The sequence below is a fragment of the Xiphophorus maculatus genome, chromosome 8 (genome assembly GCF_002775205.1).
Source record: "Xiphophorus maculatus strain JP 163 A chromosome 8, X_maculatus-5.0-male, whole genome shotgun sequence".
NCBI classification, from domain to species: domain Eukaryota; kingdom Metazoa; phylum Chordata; class Actinopteri; order Cyprinodontiformes; family Poeciliidae; genus Xiphophorus; species Xiphophorus maculatus.
Window position 1 is genome coordinate 12140369 of NC_036450.1, and position 25676 is coordinate 12166044.

A 25676-nucleotide genomic window follows, 5' to 3' on the forward strand; every position below is an offset into this window, starting at 1 on the left:
TGACTCTCTGTACTAAGCTTCCCGTGTATGTGTGTGATAATTGGCTGGTCCGGAAGCCCCTGGCCCGACGTCATGCCCCCCAGAGGTTCCGACCAATCAAGAATATCCGGCCCAAAACCTGACGAACCCCCACACAAGTTATTAACCTGACTGATAGCCACTAATTCACATCAGGAACTCTCTGTGGAAACGGGAGGAAGTGTAAATATGAAGGTCATAAATCTGGCATTTAACTGCGAGTCTGAACTAAGCACTCTTCAAGCCTGACCTGAACGGCAGCTGTTGTCCGTCTCCTCTTAGATGGTGAGGGAGTAGCTTAGGAAGGAGGGCGGAGAAGAGAGGAGAGAAGGAGGTGGTGGTGGTGGTGAGGGGTGAGGAGAAGATTTCAGCACCGGAGCTGTTCACGGCTGGCTTGGACAAGACTGTTCTTTCTGCTTCCCACCGTGTGCGCTCTCTTTGCGCGACTCGGGATAATAAACCGCGGCGCTCGTTCATCTCCCCCTGCGGGGCGAACGGCGGCGGGCGACGGAGAGACGCACGTACTTCATTCGAGTCAAGTCTTTGCCATGCTGAGCGGCCGGGATTGAGACAGGGAAGGTTAAAGTCTCCAATAAGTCACGGTGAAGAGCGACACATCCCGTTTACTGGTGAGTTACCGTCACTAAACCCAGCCTCGGTGCAGGCGTCGTGTGATTTCTAATTTTGCATGATGTAAATAAACAGCGAAATTGTTGTCCGCGCTCAGTTTATGTCGCCTACTCTTGCATAGGTGGATTTGCAGGGAAACCTCATCAAATATGCGTGCAGGCAAAGAATATTTAGGTCAGCATCATTATGGGTGTGGATGAATGCGATTGCTGTTAAACTACTATTCCCCTCGCAGCTGCTTGTGTTTCTCTGTAGTAGCACAACAATGGACACAAACTTGATTTTAAAAATAGAAGAAGAGTATATAGATGCCATTAAAGGAAGTAAATATTAAAACACCTAAGGTTTTCAACTACTCTGTATAATATGTAGAATCCATTCAGGGGTTCTGCAACTACTGGCATGCTTGGATGATCTTCCCTGCTGCAGACACCAGTTTAGGCTGCTTTGTCTACTTTTCCCATGACTGTTGCACGGGAGAGTGCTGCTCCCCATTAAGCTCTCCATCAGTCCTGACCACTGGCCCCTCAAAGGTCCACAAACAAGCCGAATGTGTTGTTAACCTTGGAGCAAGTCCTACTTCTCAGCCTGTGACAGATCCCTGCAGCCTGAGCTGCCTCGCTGCTCCATGCTTTTTGTAAAAACTCTCTCAGCGCCTTCGACTGGCACAGGCTCTGTGCCTCGCAGTGTCTGAATGCCAACATGGTGTCTCCTGCTTAACGACGCATTGAGATTTAAATTCCTCCTCCATTCATCCCGTTCTCTCCCTCTCTCTCTCTCTTTTTTTGCTCTGTTGAAAAGCTGAGTTTAAAGCCCCCATATGCATTTGCTGAGCTATGAGCATTTCCTTAGAGTGTCACAGTGGAATGGTGGGATAAGTGGCAGTGAGATGCAGGAAGGGAAGAGTTCCTAAGGTTCTCACGCAAATCAGTATGTTTCCTCTTGGAGCAATCAGGAGTCAGTCGTATTTAGGGAAAAGCAGGAAACCCATACTCATCCATTTGGATCTTAATGTTAAATATTTCTTGCAAAAATGCAATTTTTGTCATTCACTATTACAATCCACTTTAAAATCAAGTAGAATCCACCTGTTTAATGCAATCACAATATAAATACAAGTGTTCTGTGAAGACCTCAGAGGTTTGTTAGAGCAGTGGTCCCCAACCCCCGGGCCGCGGACCGGTTCCGGTCCGTGGACATTTGGTACCGGGCATGAAATAATTAAATATTTCCGCTTTATGTATTATTTGAGTCTGGAGGTTCTTTTATTTTGAAAATCCTTTAACCGGATTCTCTCGGTTACGTCTTGCGCGCAAACATTGAGCCCACAAGCAGCAAAATGAGTAAGAAACAGATCAGATGTCTTGACAGGAGAATAGATTTATCCCGGTAGGTGATTCCCACATTCCAAGCCCGCTCTTCATGATATGGCGACCGGCTCGTTAATGAGGCAATGAAGCTTCAAACTGCTTCGCCGCGTAGAGACCAAGCGCCCTGTGCATAAGCAACACTTCGGATGTCATTGTCTCCCAGGTGGGTCTGTCTCGTTGCGGAGAAACAAGCTCAGGGCTCCCATTAGTCGTTATCCTGAGTAAAAATTTTCACAAAAGTAAAATGTTCGTTTTTGTGGCGCATCTGTATCTTATTTTGAAGGGATATGTAAAAGTTACCATAGCGACCAGAGTCAGAGAGCGTTAGGGCAGTGGTCGAGACGAGATGAGAGGAGTAGAGCTTGTGAGTCTTAAGTCTGGTTCACACGGCACGATTTAAGGCTTGTCGGCCGATTTTCCAAACTTCTGTGACCACACACGACACCAGCTGATAAAAGTACAACAGGTTTGATTGGTACACACAGCAGGAGCAACACACCACACAAGAACCGATTCCACTCACGAACATCCCGATTCCAGAAGAAAATCCAGTAAAACCCCCAACATACCGTACGTGAATTTAGAATAATCAAACACGGATGACGATGTAGAAGCAATAGTGATAGTTTGTGGTCTCATTTTAAGCGATAAAAGACGTAACAAAAAGAAAAGGCATTTGATAAAAGATGGCGGGAGCAGCCGCTCTATTTGCTGCACTATGATTTGGAGGTGAGTTATGTTTTTTCATAGTTAACATTTTTAACTGAATAAAATAACCGCATATAATAAACATGTATAAAAATTACCTTTACATATAGTAATAAGCATTTCCACATGTCACCTCTGATGTCCACCGGACTCTCAGTTGCACCAGGTCAACTGTTTGGGATTCCTCTCAGTTCTTACGTCACCACGCTTTCTGATTGGCTACCTGTGACATTCAACAATCTGCGATAATCAGACCAAGACAATGTTGAATAGGCCCAGTTTTAGATCGGGCATATTCAACACACCACCACGTAACACACCACACACTGCAGGACGTTGAAAGATTGTCGTAAAAGGAAAATCGGGGCAAAAGAAAAAAATAAGGCTTTAGCGGGAACACCAACATGCAGAAGCATAAACTGACGGTTTCTTCCCCCTTCCTCCTCCGGGTCGCAGCAAAATTGCCAAGCCTTGACCTGTCCGTGGTAATAAAAAGGTTGGGGACCACTGTGTTAGAGGACATTAGTAAAGAAATGGCATCATGAAGACCAAGGCTGTGTTTAAATTTAATGCAGCGTTAGCTTATGAATCAATACTAGTGGCCAGATGCCCTAACCCAAATCTTTATTATGTTTTCCACAATGGAAAAGAGTTTCAAGAAGTAATCCATGGTTAAAAGAAAGCCACGAGAAATCTTGCTTAAACCAGAACATTTTGACTCGAGTGCAAAATTTTATGTTGCTACTATGTAACTATGCAACACAAATCTGTAATCAACTTCCAAAAACTGCAAAACAGATGAAATTCTGAGTTTCTTTAAACCGAGGCTAACTAACCTATTTAGAGTTTCATTTAATTAGTAGTAAGTGGAACCTAGATCAACATATTTAATGTATATTTGCTTGATGATGTTAATTATGACATTTGACAAAATGTAATGCTTATTGCTTGTTTCATAATTGATGAGTTTATGATGTTTTTTATGATCTAAAGCACTTTGAGCTGCCTTGTGGCTGAACTATACAAACAAACAAACAAACTTTACTTATGTGCAACATAAAACCCAATGCTACTCCTTCTCCTGGATTGGCTGCCGTTTGCAAAACAGCCAATCATTGCCATTTGTTTTCCTTGCTGCTGATTGGCTGTACCCCCAAGAGTGAAAATAAGGAAGACTGTTTATGCTAGCTTCTGTGGTAGCGTCAAGACCATTTCCACTGTATGCATTAATGTATGTTATTTGTGTTTGAACTATCAAAATAGGCAGAAATGTGCTTCTCATGTATTTATAGATTTTAGCTATTTGTGCTCCTAAGACCAAATACTGGACATTCACTGTATATCAAGAAATGGTCATTTGTTAGAACATACTAAGACTAAATCTAATGTAAAATGTATGGCCAAACTTGCACAGTGATGTTAACAGATCCTCTCCATCAAACTGATGGAGTTTGAGGTATTTTGATGGTTATATAAATATTACAATCTCTCAATACTTATAGCTCCAACTACAGTGAAAGGTGGTTTGGCAAATATTGACTCAAGGGGGCTGAAGCGACAAAAAAGTGAAAAAGATCAAGAGGTATGATTACCTTAGCTGGGAACTGTATTTGTGTTTGATGATTGTAGCTGGCTCAGATCTGGGTGAACTCGTTAGAGTAATTAGTTCCAGTTCTTTGCTTGCCTGGTTTCTGAGTGAGATCCTCAGCAAGAGGCGGACTCATTCCCACGAAAAAGCATGCACAGTGATCTGCTCATTTAAAAACTTCCCTGCCTTCTCCAGGACACGGAATGAAAAGGAGGACTGGTTAGGATTCAAATCAGCACATGCCAGTGAGAAACCAGCTTTGGGAACGGAATCATACAGTCAGACAAATGCATACAAACTCCTTCCCCCACAGTATTAGAGAGAGCCAGGTACAGCTTAGCATCCTCTGTACAGTGAAAAATTTATGAAAAGGGAACCAGCATGTAGACTCATGCCAGCCTAATGTAGCTTGAACACAGAGATGCTTTTACTGGAATTTAAATTAAAGACACATAGATCTATTTATATTTAGCATCCCAAGCTTTAAGAAATTCTCACATGAGCCAAGTAGAGTAGAAAAAAAATAAATAATTTGTTGAGTTCCTAACACGATATTTTCTCAGTGCAGCCAGCTGTAAAGTGTGAACAATAGAACAGTTGTTATTATGAAGGAGTGATAAAGCTAAGAAAATATAGAACTTGAAATAAAAACAGAGATACAAAGTTTATATAAAACTGGCCTACGCATGAGAAAACAAACCAATTGCCTAAATGCCAACAGTTTAATAGGCCTTTATGGTACTTTTGTAAAATTTATCAAAGTGTTTTAGATACAGTACCATCCACTCTTTGACCCGAATAAAAAAAGTAAAAGTAAATCTGTATTTTATTGCAGTAGCTTAATGTCTCTGTAAAAAAGTGAAGCATCAGACATCAAATTTTAAAAAATCATTTTTAAAAAAAAGAAAACATGTCTTTTCAAAATAAAAAATAAAAATCTGATCATGATCAATTTCAACAATTCAATAGAAAAAAACTTCATGTTTTTATAAATATCTTTAGTTAGCACATCTTTGGTCTGAGGCTGAGCTGACCACTGGATAATGGTGTTGCGTCTTTTAGATAGATGGGACTCTGCAGTGACCAGTACAGACCCTTTTTTACTTTAGGATCAGAATAGTTATTAAACAGAAACTTACATTGTTGAAGTAATCCCAGTTTGGTACCTAACTCTACAATTTTGGATTTCAGTTTGATTGTTCAACTCTGAGATTCTGTCTGCATTTTTCCTGTTGCGGAAATCCTAGTGCCATATCCTGAAGAATTCTGCAATGACTGTCTTGGATCTTCTGCTTAGTAACACAAAGTTTTCTCTTTACCTTGGTTTTATTCAGTTTTATGAAGGACTTTACATAGAGATCAATTTCTCTTTGTCATTCCTCAAAATTGAAAACACATGAGAACATACCAGTAAACTATGGGATGGTAAGAAACCTAGTCTCCAAACTGAACTCCAACAAACTGCAGTGAAACTTTGTTTAGCTCTGTCCTGCTTCCAGCTTCTCTGTCTGTGACGAAAAAAGCATCTCCCCAGCATGATTGTGCCACCGCCATAATTCACTGTGGGGATAATATGTTTCGAGGTGATGTGTAGAGGACAGCAGAGGAGGGAATACTAATGCTGACTTTGGAGTGCCCTTTTTTGTCCTTAACTTAGAAAAAAAGAGCAATATCATTTTGCAAAAAATAGCCTGAGGTAGAATTCAAAATTATTAGAGCCTCAATGTCATTGAACCCTCAGTCAATTTACTGTTGGTGCTGTTAACTGTCACAGCATGAGACAAGTGTGCTTGTCTGAGATAATTTCGATGAAGTCACCAGATTATGAAAGAAAGCATTCAAAAACGCAAAAAGCACTTCCAGATATTTGAAGAAGAATGCTGTGGAACCAACTTCTTAAATTGTTCCTATTTATATGAATGCCCTCATGAGAGTCATCAGCTTTCAAGCGCCAGCAGTCAGTCTCGGACGTCTGCTGATTTTAATCAAGAGCATTTATAGACGGTAAAACTTCAACAATCCTCCAGTGTCTTCTGTAGAAAAACATAAGGTTTCAGTGAAAAGAGTAAAAAAAAAGGAAAAATGTTTTCTCAAAATGCATAAGAACATGCTGAACAGGTTGTGAAAAATAAGTCAACTGTAGATTTCCCTCAACATTTTCAGAATACTCAGCTGAATTGCACGATAGCAGTAGAAAAAACATTTCTTCAGCCATATACGTCAGGTTGTGCCCCAAGCAGCGGCCCAGTTTTCCCTCTCTTTATCCGGATCTTTTTTTATCCGGGGGCATTTAAATCATTCACATTGGTCTTGGAGGGAAAGCAAAGATGGCAGAGGCAGCTGTTTCTGCAGGAGCCTGGTGATCACCGTGCCTCGGGGATCTTTATCCCTTCCTTCTCTGCTCGCATCGCCCATCGGATGTAATGCAGAAGCTAAATCAGAGAGACTGCTGAAACTGCTAGAATAATTCTGAAACAGGTACTACATAAAGTGAAACGGGGGGGGGGGAGACAATCTGTGCAAAACTGTTGTGATAGGTAAGCAAGTTTTGGCAGATGGAGAAACAAATTGGCTGTAAATAAGAGGCTGTAAAAGCAATGCTACTAAAACTGTAATTTTAGGTGGAGTCATAGCAAGCTAGAAATCTTTCAAATAAAAGTTTATTTCTTATTCCTAATTTAGTCTTCTTGTGTTTCAAGCATTGGACACATACAGTATACATGAGAAAAAAACTCTGCATACTGATCCAGAAATCCTCGATATAATGGTTTTATTAAATTAAATCTTTAGTGAATATCATCACTGGGAACATTATTATTGTTACTGATCACATTATTTAAAACAACAGAAGCAATTCAATTAGAGCGTTAGAAAGAACCAGAGGTTCTGCTGCAAGTTATGGATGAGCTTTTCTTTTTTCACTTCTTTGATCGACTACGGCACATCTGAACCTGTCAGCCATCACCAATTTCTCACACTGCTCTGGTTTGATATTGCTCTTTTCTTATAGTCTGTTTCATATTTTCAACTCCACTGAGGGTTTTAAACCCATCTCTTTCTTCACCAGAAATCTTCCAGAGGAGCGGGTCAAATCAGGACTCGATGCTTGTCATTTCATTACTTCAGTAAAATGGCTTTGAGGCTGGACACTGATCAGTTCTGCAGTGTGACACAGAATGCTGGCCACCATTAAAAATTGGTTAATTAGGAAACAGTTTCCACAAGGGAACAGAATGTTACTAAGATTTTTTGAGTTTTGTTTATATTCTTCATTCTGCTGTGTAAATAATAACACATGGCTTTGCACATGGTCTGGTTTCAGTCTAATCCCACTTCGAAACTAAGCTAGAGAAAAGGGCTTGATAGTTTTGTCTTAGCTGATAACATATAAATGAAAATGTTATCTTTTCTAATAATTTAGGATGTGGTAAAAGTATTCTCACATATTTCCAGATTTTGACAATCACAAACTGATCTATTTGAAAATTGTTTACACCAATACCCCTTAATAAAATCCAGTGCAACCAGCTAGCCTAAAAAGTTGCATCATTTTTACATGGAAGATTAACCAAGAAACACCAAGAAGACCAAAGAACACAGTCACTAACAAGAAAGGATGAATCGTAAAATTTGACAACAGGCCTATGGCAACTGTAAGAACTTCAGAAATCCATGGCTGAGGTGGAAAAGTATTTTGACAAAACAGATACTAGTTGAACACTTCTCAAATCTAACAGAATGACAGAAAAAGGTAAGAAAAAAGGCAAAGGTGTTTTTGGCGTTTCCTATAAGGACTAGTAATCATGTAGAAGAAAAGTCTCTGGTAAGAGGGGACTAAAGTGGAATTTTTTGGTCAATAAGCAAACTGCTGTTTGTGGATGGAAACTAATAATGCACTTAGCCATGAAGACATAATTTACACCTTGAAAGGTGCTGGAAGCATCTGCTCTAAGGATAATCATGAGACTGGAAATCTGAAACGGGGAAGTTGAAAGAGACAGGATGGATGAAGCTAGGAAAATCAGAGGTTCACCTTGCAGGAAGACAAATATGCAACTAGAACTACAGTGGTGGGGTCTAAATGCAAACACAACACACACAAAACATAAATAAACATAAAACACGTATCTCTCTTCTCCATATCGATAAAATATTTTGTGTTACTACATCACATAAAATCCTAAAAAGATGCCAACTTTGTAAGTCAATACTGTTTTGAGAGCAGAAAATGTATTACACACTGACAGAGATGGAGCCTGAAAACACGACTCATGTGTTTCATGATATTGTTACATTAAGAGTGATGCTGGAAGTCTTTTACCACTTACTCATTCTGCACTTCTATACCTCTATATTTCCAGAAGCTTCGAAAGACAGAAGCCTAGAAATTTTGCTCGATCCATTTTTTTTATTTCCAGAGGCAAAAAAGCGTGGAATGATACTGAGATATTACATCTTCATAAGCACAAAATGCTTTGAGAGAGGGGGTTTTCAGAGTTATAAGAAATGTATGCAGGCAGCGCAGCATTGATGAGCATGTTCATGTAACCTCTTGTTCTTATTGTCTGACTTGAAATGTCACGCACATGAGCGATATTCCCTGGAGACGTGGATGTCCTGAGAAATGTTCTCCCAAACAGAAATTACAGGAACATGTCTGTTACTCAAGCTCAAGTTGTCTGAGAGCTTGTCCGTAACTGAGAATGCTCAGCCTCCTAATCAGTCTGGAGCAGACGTTCAGACTCCCCTAAGACACTGTAAACCAAGTTATACCCTTTACCCTATGAGCAAAATCTAAATATTTCTGCCAGAGAAACTGTGCTTCAGCCTTATCTCTGTGAAACCATTTTTTTTGTCTGAACTTGATGTAATTTATGTAAAAAGGATGGTATCATCTTTACAAAATGAAGAACCAATATATCTTGAAAAGATGAAAAGGAGTACTTTTTTATTATTAAAGTTTAACTCATATTTCCATCCAAATTTAATATACACAAAGACTGAATAAGTCAAAGACACCCTTTACATTTTCATTTAACAAAAAAAAAACAGTGAATTATTTAGAGTACATCCACACAGATCAACTAAACTAGAACTTCACTAGGTGAAATGCATGAAATTGATTATTTCTATGTTATGGCGCCTATTTTATGTGTGTGTGTGTCTGGCTTGCCAGATTAATGCTCTCCTTATGTTTCCATTTTTCAAATATTGATTGAACGATGCTGCTTGAGATGTTAAAAACATGGGCGGTTGTTACAAACCTAATAACTGCGAAATAATTTCCTTGCTGGGATGAATAAAGTAATTCTATTCTATTCTATTCTATTCTAATCCTTCCTTGAACATCTCGTAACTTTAACCCTGGCTTCCCTGGTTTGTTGTTTGTTGGTTTACAATGATGTCTGTTCAGTAGTTTTCTCTCAAACACCTTTAAGGCTGTCTTCATAGAACATCTCTATAAATACTGAGATTCTAATTACAGGGAGAGAAAAGAGGTATATTTTTTCAGAACTAAATGAATTAAATCAATGCTTTCCTCTAAACAAGTCATGTTGACTTTACATTGATGCCCAACTCAAATTTTTATCTCAAGTATATTTTTAGAGTATTTTTACAGAAAAATAAGCCAGATCTATATTTATTTGTTCTTCAAAAGCTTTTCAGTTTAGTAACCCAACGTCAAGCTGTCAGTGATGAGAAAAAAACAAAAAAACATCACATGTCTCTCTGGAGAGTGTGACGTTTCATGCAGGTACTGAGCAGCACAAACGTTGACAGTAAGGCGCAAACGAAAAAAAAAACAACTATTTTGATCAGTTTGACAGGCTGGTGGTCAGAAGCTTTGGTATCTGAAGTTGCAAATGGCAGGTTGTGCAGCGCCATCTGATGCATTTAGGTATCACAGTCAGGTACTGACCCACTTATGTCAGCTACAGCTTGTACACTGCGTTGAAAGGAAACCCGAAAACAAAGGGACAATATTTAAAATTCATAAGTCAAACTAAAAAATGACAAGGTCCTGTGGAGAGTTTATTTTCTTTTCCCATGGCATCTTATAACTGCTCAGTAAAGGCAATACAGAAGCAGATTTTTAACGGATCCTGTCTTCTTTCATCTGTCTGCTTTTAATTTTAAAATGCCAATATTTTTGTTGTTAAAAATAATAATATGAACATTAAAATTACATTTTTGACAATATTTAGGGACAGCCTAATGTTCCTTACCCTTCTTGCACTTAGAACTGGTTAGTTTAAAACCACAGTACTGTGTCACGTTGGGGTTTTATGTCACAGACAATGAAGGGAATACTTTTAAAATCGGAGGGGAATAACACGATTTGTAACATTTTGCCATAAAAAATATGAATATTGTGGGATGTATATTTACAACCCCTTTACTCTGAAAATACTAAATGAAAATCAGTCCATCCAGTAAATTGAGTTCAAAATAAAGGTGTCAGAGGTTTGTTGGGGAATATTAGAATAGAATCGAAAATATGAATATTTATTCATGTTCTGTCTATTGAGAGCATGTGCAATCACACAAAGGTAAAACAAATGATGGAAATACAAATACGTTACTGTACAGTACAGTAAGGGCAGGTTTACAACATAAGAAAAAAAACAAAAATGCAGCTGAGTAGGTTAATTCAGAGAAGAAAATGTATACAAAATGTCCTTCTTAGACAATATCCTGAATTCTAAACTTCTCATGGAGCAGTGTTCAATCCATCATCTAAAATAACTGGATCGGCTATGTAATAAGTGTTGCCCTACAATGGCATGCCCATCTGAACCAGTAAACTTTAGGAATTTCACAATTTTATATGATTATAATTCAGAAATCAAAATGGTAATTAATTTCACATATGTTGTATATGGAGTGGTATTTGTCCAAGTATTATTTTCCTTGGTTCAAAGGGTACCAGGTGTCGTGGATTTAACCTCTTTTGTTAAATCCGCAGATGATGTGCCACACTTAATGTATTCTGTTCTATCTTTTACTCAAAATAGAATAATGAAATAACTTTATGGTAACAGAGTGTTGATTTTTGTTAGTTGAGTCAGAATTGTCCATTTGAGTTTGTGGGCTGAGACAGGAGATGATCCATTTGGCCCTCATGCAAAACACCATGTATCTTAGAAAAATAACACCTCACAGGTTTCCCTAAACACACCATTCTTAGAATGAATGGTGGTGGTGGAAGCATCATACTTTTTTGTCAGTAGGTTCTTGGTTTCTAGTAACCAACAGGAAACTGAATAAAGGGCGAACAGAAAATCTGTTGAGTGTTGCTAAAGAGCTGACACAATGGAATTCAAAACACAAACAGAGCTACAATGGAACTGCTCATTCATCACAGCATATTCAGGTATTAGAACAGCCTAGCTAAAGGCAAGTCACAAAATTGATTGGAATCTTTGACAGACTTTGATGTTCAAAGATATTCTCCATCCATTTTATTTGAAGTCAAATGGTTTTTTTGTTTGTTTTTTTTTTTGCAAAAATAGTCAAAAGTTATAATTATCTGCTATTCTGTGTTAGTCAATTGCATAGAATTTAAATAGCATGTTGGTTTTTGTGATTGTATTGTGATAAATGTGTAAAAGTTCATGATGTGTGTATATTTTTTCAAGGCACTGTATGGACCCGATCAAACAGATTCTGTTTTCTATTGGCTCTGATGTTGGGTGCCTTAGGGGGTGTAATAGAACTGGATTTCTTATTATTGTTCCTTATTCCTCCCTCATTGCATGTGAGCCCTATTGACTTTGCTGGCTATTAAGGAACAATTTGTTTTCTGTTTATTATCTCATTTAAAATGGAGCAGCCCATTAGCTGCACTGAACAATAACAGAGGATCCAGCTGAGGATCCAGCTGTGGTAGCAGCGTTAGAGTGATATATCAGCCTTGGCTTGCTCGTTTTAGGCCTCACCCTCTAGCATCTCTCAGCTTTTAAGCTTGTTGTTTTGGTGCTGGGCGGTAACAGCAGCAATTCAAAGCCTTCCTTTTTTATCCCTGGTGTCTAATGACTGTCTCTGTTCGATGCCTATGTGAGCACTTCACTGAACTAAAGTGCGAGGGCCAGGTCAGTGAATAATTAAGTTCCTGTAATAGTCACCTGTGCCATTATGTGCTGCGAATGCCGCAACATCTCTTTTTCAAGTTCAGATATGAACCTTTGCACTGAAATCTTTAAGTATTCATGTGTTAATTTGTGTCTTTACCTATTGGTCGTCCTATTGGGGATTATTTGTGATAGAGAACTGTGTGGAAACGTGATGGTAGACATTGCTTAAAAAGGAAAATAAAATTGTAAAGAGGCTTGAAATAATCGTTTATACTGAAACCTGTTCATGAGTCATCATTGTTTACTCTCATCACACATAAGACCCACTCATAGCTGAGGGCTTTTGGTTCAAACCACTTGGGAACGGTCCCAAGCAACTTTCCCAGGAATAAATTTTAAGTGTTAAAATATTATATTTTTACAATCTCTTATATGCAATGTTACACCTTTGAGTTTATTTATACACATTCTTACAAAAGTACTGATATTCCTTGAACTTTTTCATTACATCACAGTAGAACCACAAAACAGAGCATTTCATGTCTTTTTGTTCTTGTGGTGTATGTCTCTATCAGCTTTGCTCATCTAATCACTTATTTCTTTATTAGAAAATAACTCAACACTTGCCACAAATTCTCATTCTTGGCACTGGCTGGTCTATTAGAACATCGATATGAACCATTCAGCACAGGTTGAATGCTTAGGGTCATTCTCCTGCTGGAACAGGAGGAAATCATGAATTTGTGTTAGTTTTCTGCTATAAGTAGGGTTTCACATATATACATAAAAGTCAAATTTTGAACTCATCTGACCAGAGAGCCTTCTTCTACTGTGACATTGGTTCTTGGCTTCATCTTGGAGTCATGCTCTCAGAGAAATATAAGTTGATAGGCCTCAGCTGAAATTAATGACATGTGAAATTCAAAATATGGAACATGCCATTGTAGTAAAGCAGAATGGTGTTGATTTTAACTGTGAATGGGGAGCATCTTTGGCTCTAACATCACCATAGCAACTATTTGACACTATCGACACACTATTAAAAAGCTTTTTCTGTTTAGGTATCACACGCATTGGGACTTTCTCAATGGTTCCCTTTATTCTGATCAGACTAAGATTTAGTTTTTTAACAAGAAACTCTGATGCATGGACTCGTGGTATATTTAAAACAACCAGACTTTAAGATTAAAAACTATAAGATCCATTCACAGAAAATGAACTATTAATGTTTCTTCAACAGGATAACATCCCCAAAATATGAGGCTAAATCCACAGATTTGACCAATTTCAGCAATAAAAAACGGTATATTAGAGTTTATTTTTATATCGTCTTTTGCACTTACTTGCAAGAACCAGAGTTAAACATTATTTAACTCTGGTTTACATAGTTGGACCATTTTCTGCATGGAGAAAATGGTCCAAATCCAGGACTCAAACACCAAACTACCATGTTGAAGACTACGGATGCTGCACATGGTGCACATTATCAACCAACTTAACCATCCAGCACCAAATTTAACTTTGTTGAAGACTGTGAGTCAAATCGTTTTTGAGCTCCATATAGTCTATGAAGGCTACTCAGGGCCTGATGGCATATGGCCTAAGAGCCTTTTAGACTTCTTGACTTGGAAGGAAGAGAGGGAATGACTCGCATTTTACTCCAGATAAATGTGATTAGGTTTCAAACAAGCACTCATGTAGAGCATGGATGGATAGAATTGCATTTCAGAGCAAAGACGCATATCCCATGAGTAACATAATCAGGCTGAATACACAATGCTGCTTTTCTCCACAATGCAATTGCATCTCACTTAGGCGGAAATGAGAACATGGTCGGGTTCTCCACTTCTTACTTCAGCAGGAAAGGGAAATTACGTCAGAGTTGACTAGAGGAACGATATAAATATAAGCAACCCTGGTTGACTGTATGATAAAGGCTGCAAGATGACATGGGTCTGGGTCAGTTTCAACTTCTAGCAGGATAAACCCCAAAACATACAGCCAAAGCTAGGATATAAAGATATGGATCAAAATGTATTCATCTGTTTGAATTACCCATTCACAGTCCTAATGTAAACCTCTTGAGATTCTTTTGCGAGACTTGAAAATTGTTATTCACACATGATTCATCCATCTGGCTGAGCTTGAGCTATTTGGAGGAAGAATGGGCAAAGATTTATTTTACTCAATGTGCAAATGTGGTGGACAGAAATCTTTAAAAAAAATGGCAGCTGTAGTATCACCAAAGGTGGTTCTACAAAGTATTTACTTAAAATGGCATAAAATACAGATGAACTCCACATTTTTAAGCTTTTTAAAGAAAATTGAAACTCATACATATATATATATATATATATATATATATATATATATATATATATATATATATATATATATATATATATATATATATATATATATATATATATATATATATATATATTGTTTTTTACTATTCATGATCATTTACTGCTTTGTATTGGTCTCGCAAATCGAATTGAAAATTATAAGTACCATAGGTGCTTTTGCAAGGTGAGTAAGTAAATGCTACTCCAATAACCTCTAAAATTTTATATGAGACTAAGGTCATTTCCTATAAGTGTCAGTAAAGTAGAGCTTAATAAAAATATTTTCTTTTTTCATAGAGGTTGAATTTTAAATTCATCATATCAAATACTCTCAATATCTTGAATGTGTAAAGTCATTCAAGAACAAACCTCCATAGGTTTTTCATTAAAAAAAACAAAACACCTCACATAATTTTGACTTTTAATTGGACAGTATGTAATGAGATAAAATAAATGAGCTTTCATTGAAATATCACACAAGTATACCCCAGACAATATATTAAATTAGTTTGAGGTTATTGGATAAAGATCCATCTTTAATTAAACTTTATATAATCCTGGGCATTGAGACCTCAGCTTGTTACTAAAAAACAAAGCAGTGTGCATTTTGACATCGCTCTGTCCCAACCGGCATGAACTTATTTAGCAATTTGAGCAGCAGTTGCTCACTTGTTGGCTCAGACTGCACAGGCGACTAGTGACTCTTGCAATTTCACCAACATTCTTCCCCTGGACACTTTTAGATACTGTTACTATTTTGGTTTAGAGGTTTAGAAATGCTCTGATCCAGTCAAGACGGCCTTAAAACTTAGTCCTTCTCAATTTTAAGTGATTTTAAGTGCTCAAATCCTTACATTTTTCCTACTTTAAGTACACTAACTTTAAGGAGAAAATGTTATGTAAGATTGTGGTCACAATCTTACATAACACAAAAATTAATGTTTCTCCTTGTGTGTCCATGTGTGTGTGTTTTTTTAAAAGAGAAAAAGAAATAAAATGCTATGAAATGAATAGATATAGTTTAAGTTATGTAGATGGGTGAAAGTATAGGAATTTTTAATGAAGTCAAACAACTATAAATTTAAGACAATGGTTTTGGCACATTTCATTGTAAAACCTTGAAAAAGATGTTTGACTGCAAGTGGCATTACTCTAAACCTTTTACCCCAAATTAAACATAAAAGGGATATTCTTCACATAAAAACCCATCTGATGACCTCTTTGATAAATCTATTATAACATTGCTTGTTTACTTTGTGTTTTAATTGCATTTGAAGAAACACAGCTTTAAGTAAATAATGCTCCAGCATCACCTTCCCACACACTGTAGCATGCAAAAATTGATCACCAGCTAAGAGAGCTTGCTACAGATTTTTCTTTTTTTTTACTTATAAATTCTGTGGCATGATTGTTGCAGCTCTTAGATGCCATAAGATGCACAAAAATGTCACTGCTAAGGGAACACTGCATCAGTCACTTGATAATTTTACTTATTGTCATATTCAGACTCACTGTACTGATGAACATCCTCCTAAGTCAACTCAGTGAAGCTCTAACTGATACACTTTGACCTACTCACTGAAGCTGTGAATGTTTTGAGTATTATGGGTTCCTGTTTATTGTTTGTAAAAATGAGATGATCACATCCAAAGACCGGTAGCTCATCCTGTATGTGGGTTCCTCTCCTTGTCCTCCAACTTCCATCTTAATTCCTTTCTCTAAGTAGCTGTTAGTTGTGAGTTGGTGCATGTCTGGTTGTTTGTTCGGTGTGTTGCACTGATTGACTTATATAGGATGAAGCATGTGTCTTGCTCAATGACCGCCGGAGCCCTCTACCAGGATAAGTAATATACACCCAATGGATGCTGTCTTTTGCAAGCAACACTTGTCTTTAGATTTTTGAATGCAGTTGGTTCCACTGTTTTTTATTTATTTACAGGTATCGGATTAAAAAACAGCTGTATGTGTCCTTTTACTAGACAAATATGTACTTCATGTTTTGCTCTGTCACATGAAATCCTTACACAGTAGAACAATATTTTTGGTTTTAATGTGACAAAATGTGAAAAAAGTGCAAATATTTAAGGTATTTGATGGCATGTTTTCAGTAGCCACTGAAAACATTCTTATGTCTATAGAGCTTCCAACAATAACTGGATCATTGGTTTTGCAAAGGCACATGACTCATATTTTCTCCTTCCAGTTATTCCTTAGAATAACAAAAAGAATTTGACTCATCAGCATTGAAATGAGTTAAGAGAAAACAAAACTTGGCAGTAAAAAAAAACAGTACTATTGATTGTTAGACGCCAGGAGAGTGGGTGAATTTGCGTGAACTCATCGTAGCTCTGATAGTCAGCTGGTGGTTGGATGAAATTGACAGGCTTTTATGTTCTCGAGTTGGGATTGTAAGCTTAAGTCTCAGCTCTTCTGTTCGTAGAGATATGAAAGTGTTGAGGATGCGAGAACCAGTGAGGCAACAGAAATTCTAACGAGGTGAAAATTCTCAGTTAATCATTCCCGATAAGCATTTGTTCATGTCTGCTCAGGCGTAATCCGGGATATGATGAGCTGCAGAGAGCCAAACACTCATTAACACAAGGTTTGGATGCTGTCATTGATATGCACAGTAGCTATTGCTCATGTTGAGATGAGGCGGAACATTTCTACTTTAATTCATTAATTTCCATTAAAATACTATGTATTAAAAATTTTAATTTCTATTACATTTAGTTAACCTAAAAATAAAAGCAGGTAGATTATCTATTATGTAATATGCATGGAAAGATGAACACAATAGCCACAAATGACTCCTGTACTGTGTACAGTAGAGCTGAAGACGTTTTATATTAGTTTATCAGTATTCTATGCAAATATCATGCTGCTTTTATCCATTATATTGAAAAGTTGCTTCTTTGCACCATCAGCTGCTCCGGGGTTGCCCCAACACAGAGGCAGCCTTCTTTTAATCATTAGATAAACTTTTTTTCTGTGTTCCTGGTTCTCGTGCTGCTGCCGTAGCAGAGAGCTGCAGAGAAAAGCATTCTCTTTTCCACAGGCTTATAAAAATATGCAACATATGCTGACTAGTTGAAAACCCAATTATCTAGAGTGCATCTCCAAATCCCATTCGAGCAATAACATTCAGCATATTTGTGCTATGAAATTTCATAACACATTGTTTTACTATGTTCAGTGTCGCTGCTTGGTATGTATATCTACTGTTTACCACTTTTTCTTTGGATGAAAAACACATTCTGGATGTCTTAGATGTTCTGTCCCTTGCAAAAGTTTTCATAGCCCCTTGACTTTCTACTGTCAAAGTTCAGAGTTTGTAGCAAGACAGAGAAATACATTTCACCAGATACAAGTCATTTCTTTTCAAAGCTGAACTTTGCCAAAGTTATTGCAGCTATAAATTCCACCACTGAAAAAACTACAATCCCAATGTTGTGTGCAGTTTTTAGTTGTAATAATTGGGTGAAAAAGTTGAAGAATTTGGACTGTACTGTTCCTTATACTGGGTATCAAACTGAATAAGAAGCTAGCACAGCCATTACTCCCTTTGTCAGCAAGTTGCAGAGTCACTAAGGCAGTTCAACTTAAACTCTGCTGCTTTCGGTTTGACCCGAGTGCAAAAGGCAACGTGCACTGCAGTTCTGAAAATAAATATGGTTGGTTAAGACAGGATTCTATCACAAAAGTTTTAAAAGTTTTACAAATATAGATGTTAACTATATTAAAGTGTACTCAACTGTGTAACTTGTTACATGACTGAGTTGGAGGTGTAATGGTTGTGGATTAGCTCTACTTCTTATCCACCTTCCTAAAGTGGAAGGATATGAAAGAGAAGGTTTGGGTTGTGATAGAAGACTGTTTGAAAGCCATTTTCAAAAATGTGGGCTCAAAAATTGAGTGCATGTTAAATTTATGTGTTGTACAAATGGTTTAGGTACAGTAGTGGACATTTGATTTTGAGGGGTCAAGCTTTCTTAGTCAATATAGACAAATGGAGAAACATCTTAAATTTTGGGGTTATCAAACTTTATTTGCATTTGAGCTAAAAACTGATATAAGTTACATTCTTGTCTCCCTATTCTTGTACTAAGTCAAATTTCACAATGAAAATCAAAGATGTGAAAAGTTATACAATTATATATTTATAAAAAAAATATGCTTCTTTCCATTTCTTTGTAGACATGGGAGTGCTTATGTCAAAGAAGCAGCAGGTGGAGAAGGTGCAGAAATGCAGTGCGGTCGTCTCGGCCTTCCAGGCGGGCATTAAGGATCGTGCAGTCAAGCAGACAGATGCGGAAATGGGGGAAGGTGAAGAAGATGCCAAAACTTCAGCCGGTCCCAATGACAAAAACACCGAGGAAGTGAAACCAGAGGAAACAGACAATAACGCAGGTCCGTCAACCTCCCAACAGTCCTCAGCTCCAGTTAGAGATGAATGTAAAGTTAACCAGGAAGCGTGGTCGAGGTTAAGGGACGGGAAAGGTGTGGAGCCTGAAGACCTCGACAAGAGGCATCAACTCACGCCTCCTGCATTTGTACGACCAAAAAGGGAACCTGATGATGACCAGCCTGTTGAGGTGGACCTGGAAAACAAAGAGCAGGTATTGATTATATTACTGATTCTCTCTGGTAAAGGTTTCCCCAAATGTTATTGACTTACAAACAGTAGATTACTCTCTTGGTATCTTTATGAATAATATTTATGCCCTAAGATTCTTATAATATATGCTTTTCATTTATTTTACATAAGTTCTTTCAGGGCTGAGCTTTCTCTGTTCCAAACCTAGTATTTTAGTATTCTTTTTTCCCAGAATACTGGCAGATGAGCTGAAAAGTCACTGTGTTCTTCTTAGCTTTTGTTCTGCAGTGTTCTTATAAACACACAAAAAATTAGTTAGTTTTACTCCCCTAATATGAAAGGTACTAAGTTTAGAACTAAGTTTAGAACCATGCACATAAGGCAGTGCATGGTTCCACTTCACAACCATGCACTGCCTTATGTTAGTTGCATAAAATCCCAATCCCATAAAACCCCGATATAATACATTGGAATTTGTGGGATAAGGTGTAGGAATACTTTTGCAGGGCACTTTATCAGTTGCTATCTTGTCAGTATCAGAATACAGTACATGCAATACATCTCAACAAAATATGAGACCAAAACCACAGTGAGGAATGTGGAATTATTGGACGTGGCAAAATATCACAAAATCTTTTTTTGTCTAAAGTCTACAATGTCTTTTTCCCTCTTCATATATAATTAGTCTTACTAGGGTACAGAGGTGATAAAATATGAGCTTGAAGTTGTTCCTATAGCCAGTTTTTGTGTCCCAGTAGCTGTGATATGTTGTCTTTGTGTATGATTGCTCTTCATGTTGAGCATGCTGTGGGCGGCCTGCTTTGGCTGGCTCTGAGAGGTGACTATTTTCAGGGTGACTCTGACTAACAGGAGAGGGAGTTCACACGGGCAACACCACCTGCAGTTCTTTTTTCTATTTTAAATGGAGTAAACACGTGGTAGAATCTGACAAGTTGCACAAAATGTAAAAGTAGGAATCCGTCTCCAGTAGTGCGAGTTTAAATAAACGTGTGTTTTGATTTTGATCATTTTTACCAGCACATAAATGTGAAGAACTATAGTGATAATTTGAAGTTGTTTGGTTTGCTAAACTTCTATGTGACACCAATAAAACCTAGAGAAATATTTCCGTCTCATTTGCTGGTGAACTGAATTTTATTTGGTTAATAAAGATAAATCATTCTCATAGTGTTTATGGCTACAAAAGGTGTGGGTCCATATGGAAAACCAAATGGAAAAGTTATTCTTGACTTGCTTCACCAGTGATATAACATATTTAGATATATATAATTAGAAAAGGTTTGAACAAGGTTTGACATAAAAGAAAAACAAACACATCCCCATACGTTTCAAACAGTGACAAAAAACTGGAAAAAAAGAAAACTGAGAAGAATAAAATATCCTGTTTTTTTGCAACTAGAACTCAATGTTGGATTTTCCCTAAAGAAAGCAAAACATTTCTGTATCTTACCATAAATGTTTGTGGTTACAGAACTGTTGCATGTTCTGTAATGAGACGATGCTTCGTTTTTTTTCCTGCAATAGTCTAAAGTTGCACATAGTTTTCTTTTCTATTTGGCCACACTATAAACACTTTAATTGGTTCATCGAACCTTCAAATTAGCCCTCTTTACTTTGAAGGCTGGAATGTTTGTTGGAGAACATTAATGAACAAACAGCACAATGGAGACCAAGGAATACAACAAAGCATAAGGTTGTGGAGAAGTTAAATAAAAAGCGGTATTGCAAATCAATATTACAACCTGTGGATATTGCACAGTTTAATTCACTATTTGACTATGGAACTAAACAAGTGCAAACCCACATGACCAAATAAAGTGTCAACTGACTCAACACTGACTGCTGATGAACCCCACAGGAAACATCCATACAATGTGAATGATAGGCTCCCATTTTCACAAACCTTTACATGTTTCTCAGCTTTTATAGAACCAGTCCTCTCTCACCACAACTTCCTAATTCATGATATAGTATATTGTGACTGACTGTATGAAATGCTTTTTTCAGTCTATAAAAATTTCAACTTCAGCTTTCTTTTGGTAACAAAAAAGTACAGACAATTTATACTCAGTCACCTTAACTAGTTTCTTTCCTCCTGATTTTTCTTGCAAGTATTTTTAATCTGTTCCGAATCAATGGATTCCTTTTATAAAAGAATATATATATATAATAAAATGTAAAATGTGTGGTTTTAACAGAAAGAGTTGTGAAAAAGTTCAAGATTTTCCTGGAGCACTTTAATCATTTAATTCTCATGTGATGCAATTTGAGAATAAAGAATATTCTCGATTGGCATGACTTGCAGTTCTCTCCTATGTTCTAAATTTTTTGCATGTTTTGCTATTATATATAAGATACTTTTTGTGGACATTAATTTTTTTTTAAATTATTTTAAAAAATCCAAACTGTCTTATTTTTGTCATATTTCAGAAGATGTGGCCAGCATACCATAAGTGTAATGATCTCCCTAGGCAATTTTTGAGTACACATAATGGATGTATTTCTTTTTCCTTTTCCACTAAATAGTTCCTTTATCTATTTATCTACTGAAGCACATAGATAAAATATTAAAATGTGAGGGCATCTTTATGAAAAATCTCTCTTTTCATGTGTAGAGACCGGCACTCAGACTTCCCTCCAGGGCAGTCTGTCTAATAGAAAGAGTGGTTTCTGCCATATTCAAAATATATTCCATCTCTGCCCTCTTTGTGACACCCAGCTTTTAACTTCCCCTTTGAGCGAGGCCATTTGGGAGAGCTCTAAACACTCCCGCCTGCCAGCTTATTCAGAAATTATCATTCGTGAAGCAGCGAGACAAAGAGACATAAAAGGCTCCTGCTACCTGAAACGCATTCTGGTGTTGTTTAACGTAATAGAAAGTAAAGTCAATGAGCTTTTAATGCCACTGTTTTCACTCAAATGACTGTTCCGCTGAATCATTCAGCAAATTCCCCGAGTTAAGCTTTCTGCTTTCTCCACTAGCCGCCGAGCGACGAGATGTGTGATGTCTGTGAGGTGTGGACGGCGGACGACCTCTACCCCTGCAGGATCTGCACGCGGGTGTTCCATGACGGCTGCCTGAGGGAGCTGGGCTATCTTCGTGCCGAGGCCTTGCAGGAGATGAGAGACACGGCCCACACTGTGACTGGCTGGAGCTGCTACTATTGTGTGAGTCAGCAAAGTCGTAATAATGGACATCCAGCATGAACTCACTGTATCGTGCAGTGTAATAGTAAGTAGGCAAGTTTGTATTGATCCTCAAAGGTCCAGCTGTAAAATGTATTCAAATATAAACTTTGTATGAATCTCAGACATGCAGAAAATGTGGCTACATGTGCATTTTCACATAAATGTAATCCCACATAAGAAATAGAAACCCTGGAATATTTTGATGGTATAATGTGGGAAAAATGTAAATAAAGCTATAGGATAATTATGGATTTACAGGCAAAACAACAAATCATAGACCTCATTATTCATATTGACCCGTCATATCATTTTAAAATAGTCACCCAGGAGCAGTTACAAATACTTTACAAATGCATATTTGAAACAATAAGCAATTTGGAGTTTAATGACTTGCCCTACAACATTGTGATATATGGTGAAGGAAAAACCTACTGTTCTCGCCGATACGCAGCGTTTCCATGTGATAGCCGTGGGATAATAATGAGACAATCTTCACTGTCCAAATCTGTGAGTCCTATCTTTAGCGACCTTTGATAACATCAAAGTGATAGGTCAACGTGACTCATTATAAAAGCCTGGAACATGTTGTTATTGCGGAACAATTTCTGGTTCAGCTGAGTTCCAACACATCAGATTCTCATCATGAATTCAGAGCAAATTCAAAAAATGCACAACTCCTCAGCAAACAGATGATGTAATGTTGTTGTGAAGCACAAACAGATGCCCGGCCTTTGTTAGAAGACTCTTCAAAGTGAAGTAGGGGCTTCTCTTTCTTCTGCCGTCCCTGAGAAACAAATTCCCTTTGCCAAAGCTTTGCTGTAAGGAAATGTTTTCCACTCTGTTGGAAAGGCAGTATTTCTGTCTGCGGCTGATTTCCTCGCTGTGCTTAGAATGAGAGCGGGGGGAAACGTTTTGATTTTGAATTCTGTCTCTTAGATTTGAAATGCTTAAAATTATGATGATTGGCTGCCAAAAAACATGGGAGAAATGCATGGAAAAATTGAAATCCTTTGAAGCCACTCATAAACCTGGCAGATGGACCTATAGTTAGTCTAACACATGTTGTTTACCTGAAAGGACACCTTGAGATATGATTTAAAGTCTTAATTTCTGTTCCTTGGAACGATCTGGTTCATGTGAGTTTTGTTGAACAAAAACTACCTTCTTATTCTTCATAAAAAAGGAAACTACTGATTTGTATATTGATTTAAAAAAAAAAAAAACAGTGACAGGCAGAGCTTAAAGGAGGCCATTTTTGTTATAAATACCTACTGTATGTACTACTGAACACATCACTGACATTATCCAGGCAGCATCAAAGATCTATTTATACAATCTGTTAGCCAAAGATTAGACAATATTATTTATATCCTCCATTCCCACAGGAGTCGTTTATGTGCCAGAGAACATATTATTCTTTTTTACACAAAACAATGTGAAATGGATTAGTGCAGATGCAGCAATTTCATAAAAGCACTTGATTTAACTGAGCTCTTTGACTGCTGGAGTCATTAGATGTTGCTAAGTAAAACACGTGATGGATGCTTTTTTTTTTTTGCAAAGAAAAAAAAAAAGCATCTGAAAATGCTGCTTATTGACAACAGCATTTGTTGTGTTTGATGATTTGTAATGATAGATGGTTACAGACTAAACATAACACACAACTAACAGATCTTACGCCTTATCAGAGAATAATCACCATATTCGTAATGAGATTTAATGCACCTGGGTAGACCTGCTACTCTTCTGACAGATGTTTTTATTATAAGACAAGATATCAATCTGAGATTCTCAAATCATAATACTCTTGATTTTACTCTGTCAACGTTGGATGAACTTATTTGGTGCTAATGAAGGTAACTTTTGTGGCTGATGCTGATTTTTTTAAGCTTGATAAACAAGATAATTGGCTTCAAATGTGTCAATAATGAAACACAGTTGAAATATGTGCTGCAGTTTTAACTCAGAATTAATTTTCTTGACTTTCTTTCCTTCTCAAAATACATTCAAATTTAGTTTCTAAACAACTTCTGTGATGAATGTGGCAGCAAGTAATCGTTGGAGGATGAGAACAAAAGAACGTGGTGCAAAACATGGGTGTTTTAGAATGACATATGCTTTTTTAATGTTTCTGTCAATATTCAATGATTTTGTTTTTGCTTAGTAGCCACATTTTTTATGCAAATCTATATGCTTCGACTTCCTGTCACTTTTCTGCAGGAACACCTGAATTTCCCCACAGAGGGGTAATAAAGTTTATATCTCTTCTTCTATTACATTCTAATGGTTGAGCATATTGATTGCTTCACTCTGTTTCATCTACTTGAATGAAAAGGGATCTTGTTTGATGATATTTCTACATATTAAAAAGTATTACCGAGAACTAGTTCTACATCCTTCTAAACTGTAAAATTGTTTGGGGCTAGTTCTTAAAGGATGGGAATCTATTTGTACTTCAATAAATATTAGTGGATATTATAGTTTCCATCGGGAGGTAATACTTTGTTCAGTAGGTCTAAATCTTGACTTGGGAATAAGGAACTTTTGTAAACACCTTTAATATTGAATACTACAACATGTAGATGGAAAAGAGTGTGTAGGTGGTGGTCTGTTATGTTTAAAAGTGCTACCTGAGTAAAAAATATATAAATTAGTTCCTGAGGTTGAGGAACTTTATCAAACATTGCTAAAGCTCAATAGTACTGTACTTCATTGGAAGTAGTATTTTTGGCAGAGGAACATTTATAAGTAATGCTAAACCTTGAAAATAACTACATCTACTTATTACTGCTTGGAAATAGTTATTTTTGGACAAAATGTTGTAGTTCTAAATAAATAAGTAAAACATTTGGATGAAATTGAGTTAAATGTCTCAAAATATTGAAAAACGTGAAACATGGACTTACATTTGAGGACACAACATTTTGGTAAACACTTTGAAGACCTATTGAAAATGCCTACAATTCCTTAAAATTAGGTTTTAGAGAAAATACATCATAAAATGTACAATATGACCGCAGTTAATTTTTTTTCAGAAATATAAAGTGTATCTTGTTGAACTTGTGTGTTCAAAGGATGAGGAACATTGCTCGGGTGTTCTAATATTGAAAATACATGCTTGGATGAGAATTG

At 37.1% G+C, this 25676-nt stretch overlaps 1 protein-coding gene across 2 annotated transcripts in view; it reads left to right on the forward strand.

Moving 5' to 3' along the window:
• Positions 1–384: 384 nt before the first annotated feature.
• Positions 385–25676, forward strand: part of phf24 (PHD finger protein 24) — a 33463-nt gene continuing 8171 nt past the window's right edge. Inside the window, exons 1-3 of one of the 2 annotated variants that reach the window (XM_023338870.1) lie at positions 385–647; positions 18935–19356; positions 22338–22523. In XM_023338870.1, coding sequence (XP_023194638.1) covers positions 18937–19356; positions 22338–22523 — 606 coding nt within the window. In that variant the 5' untranslated portion in view covers positions 385–647; positions 18935–18936. The remainder of the gene's footprint in view (positions 648–18934; positions 19357–22337; positions 22524–25676) is intronic. The other variant, XM_005810008.2, reaches the window with a different exon arrangement.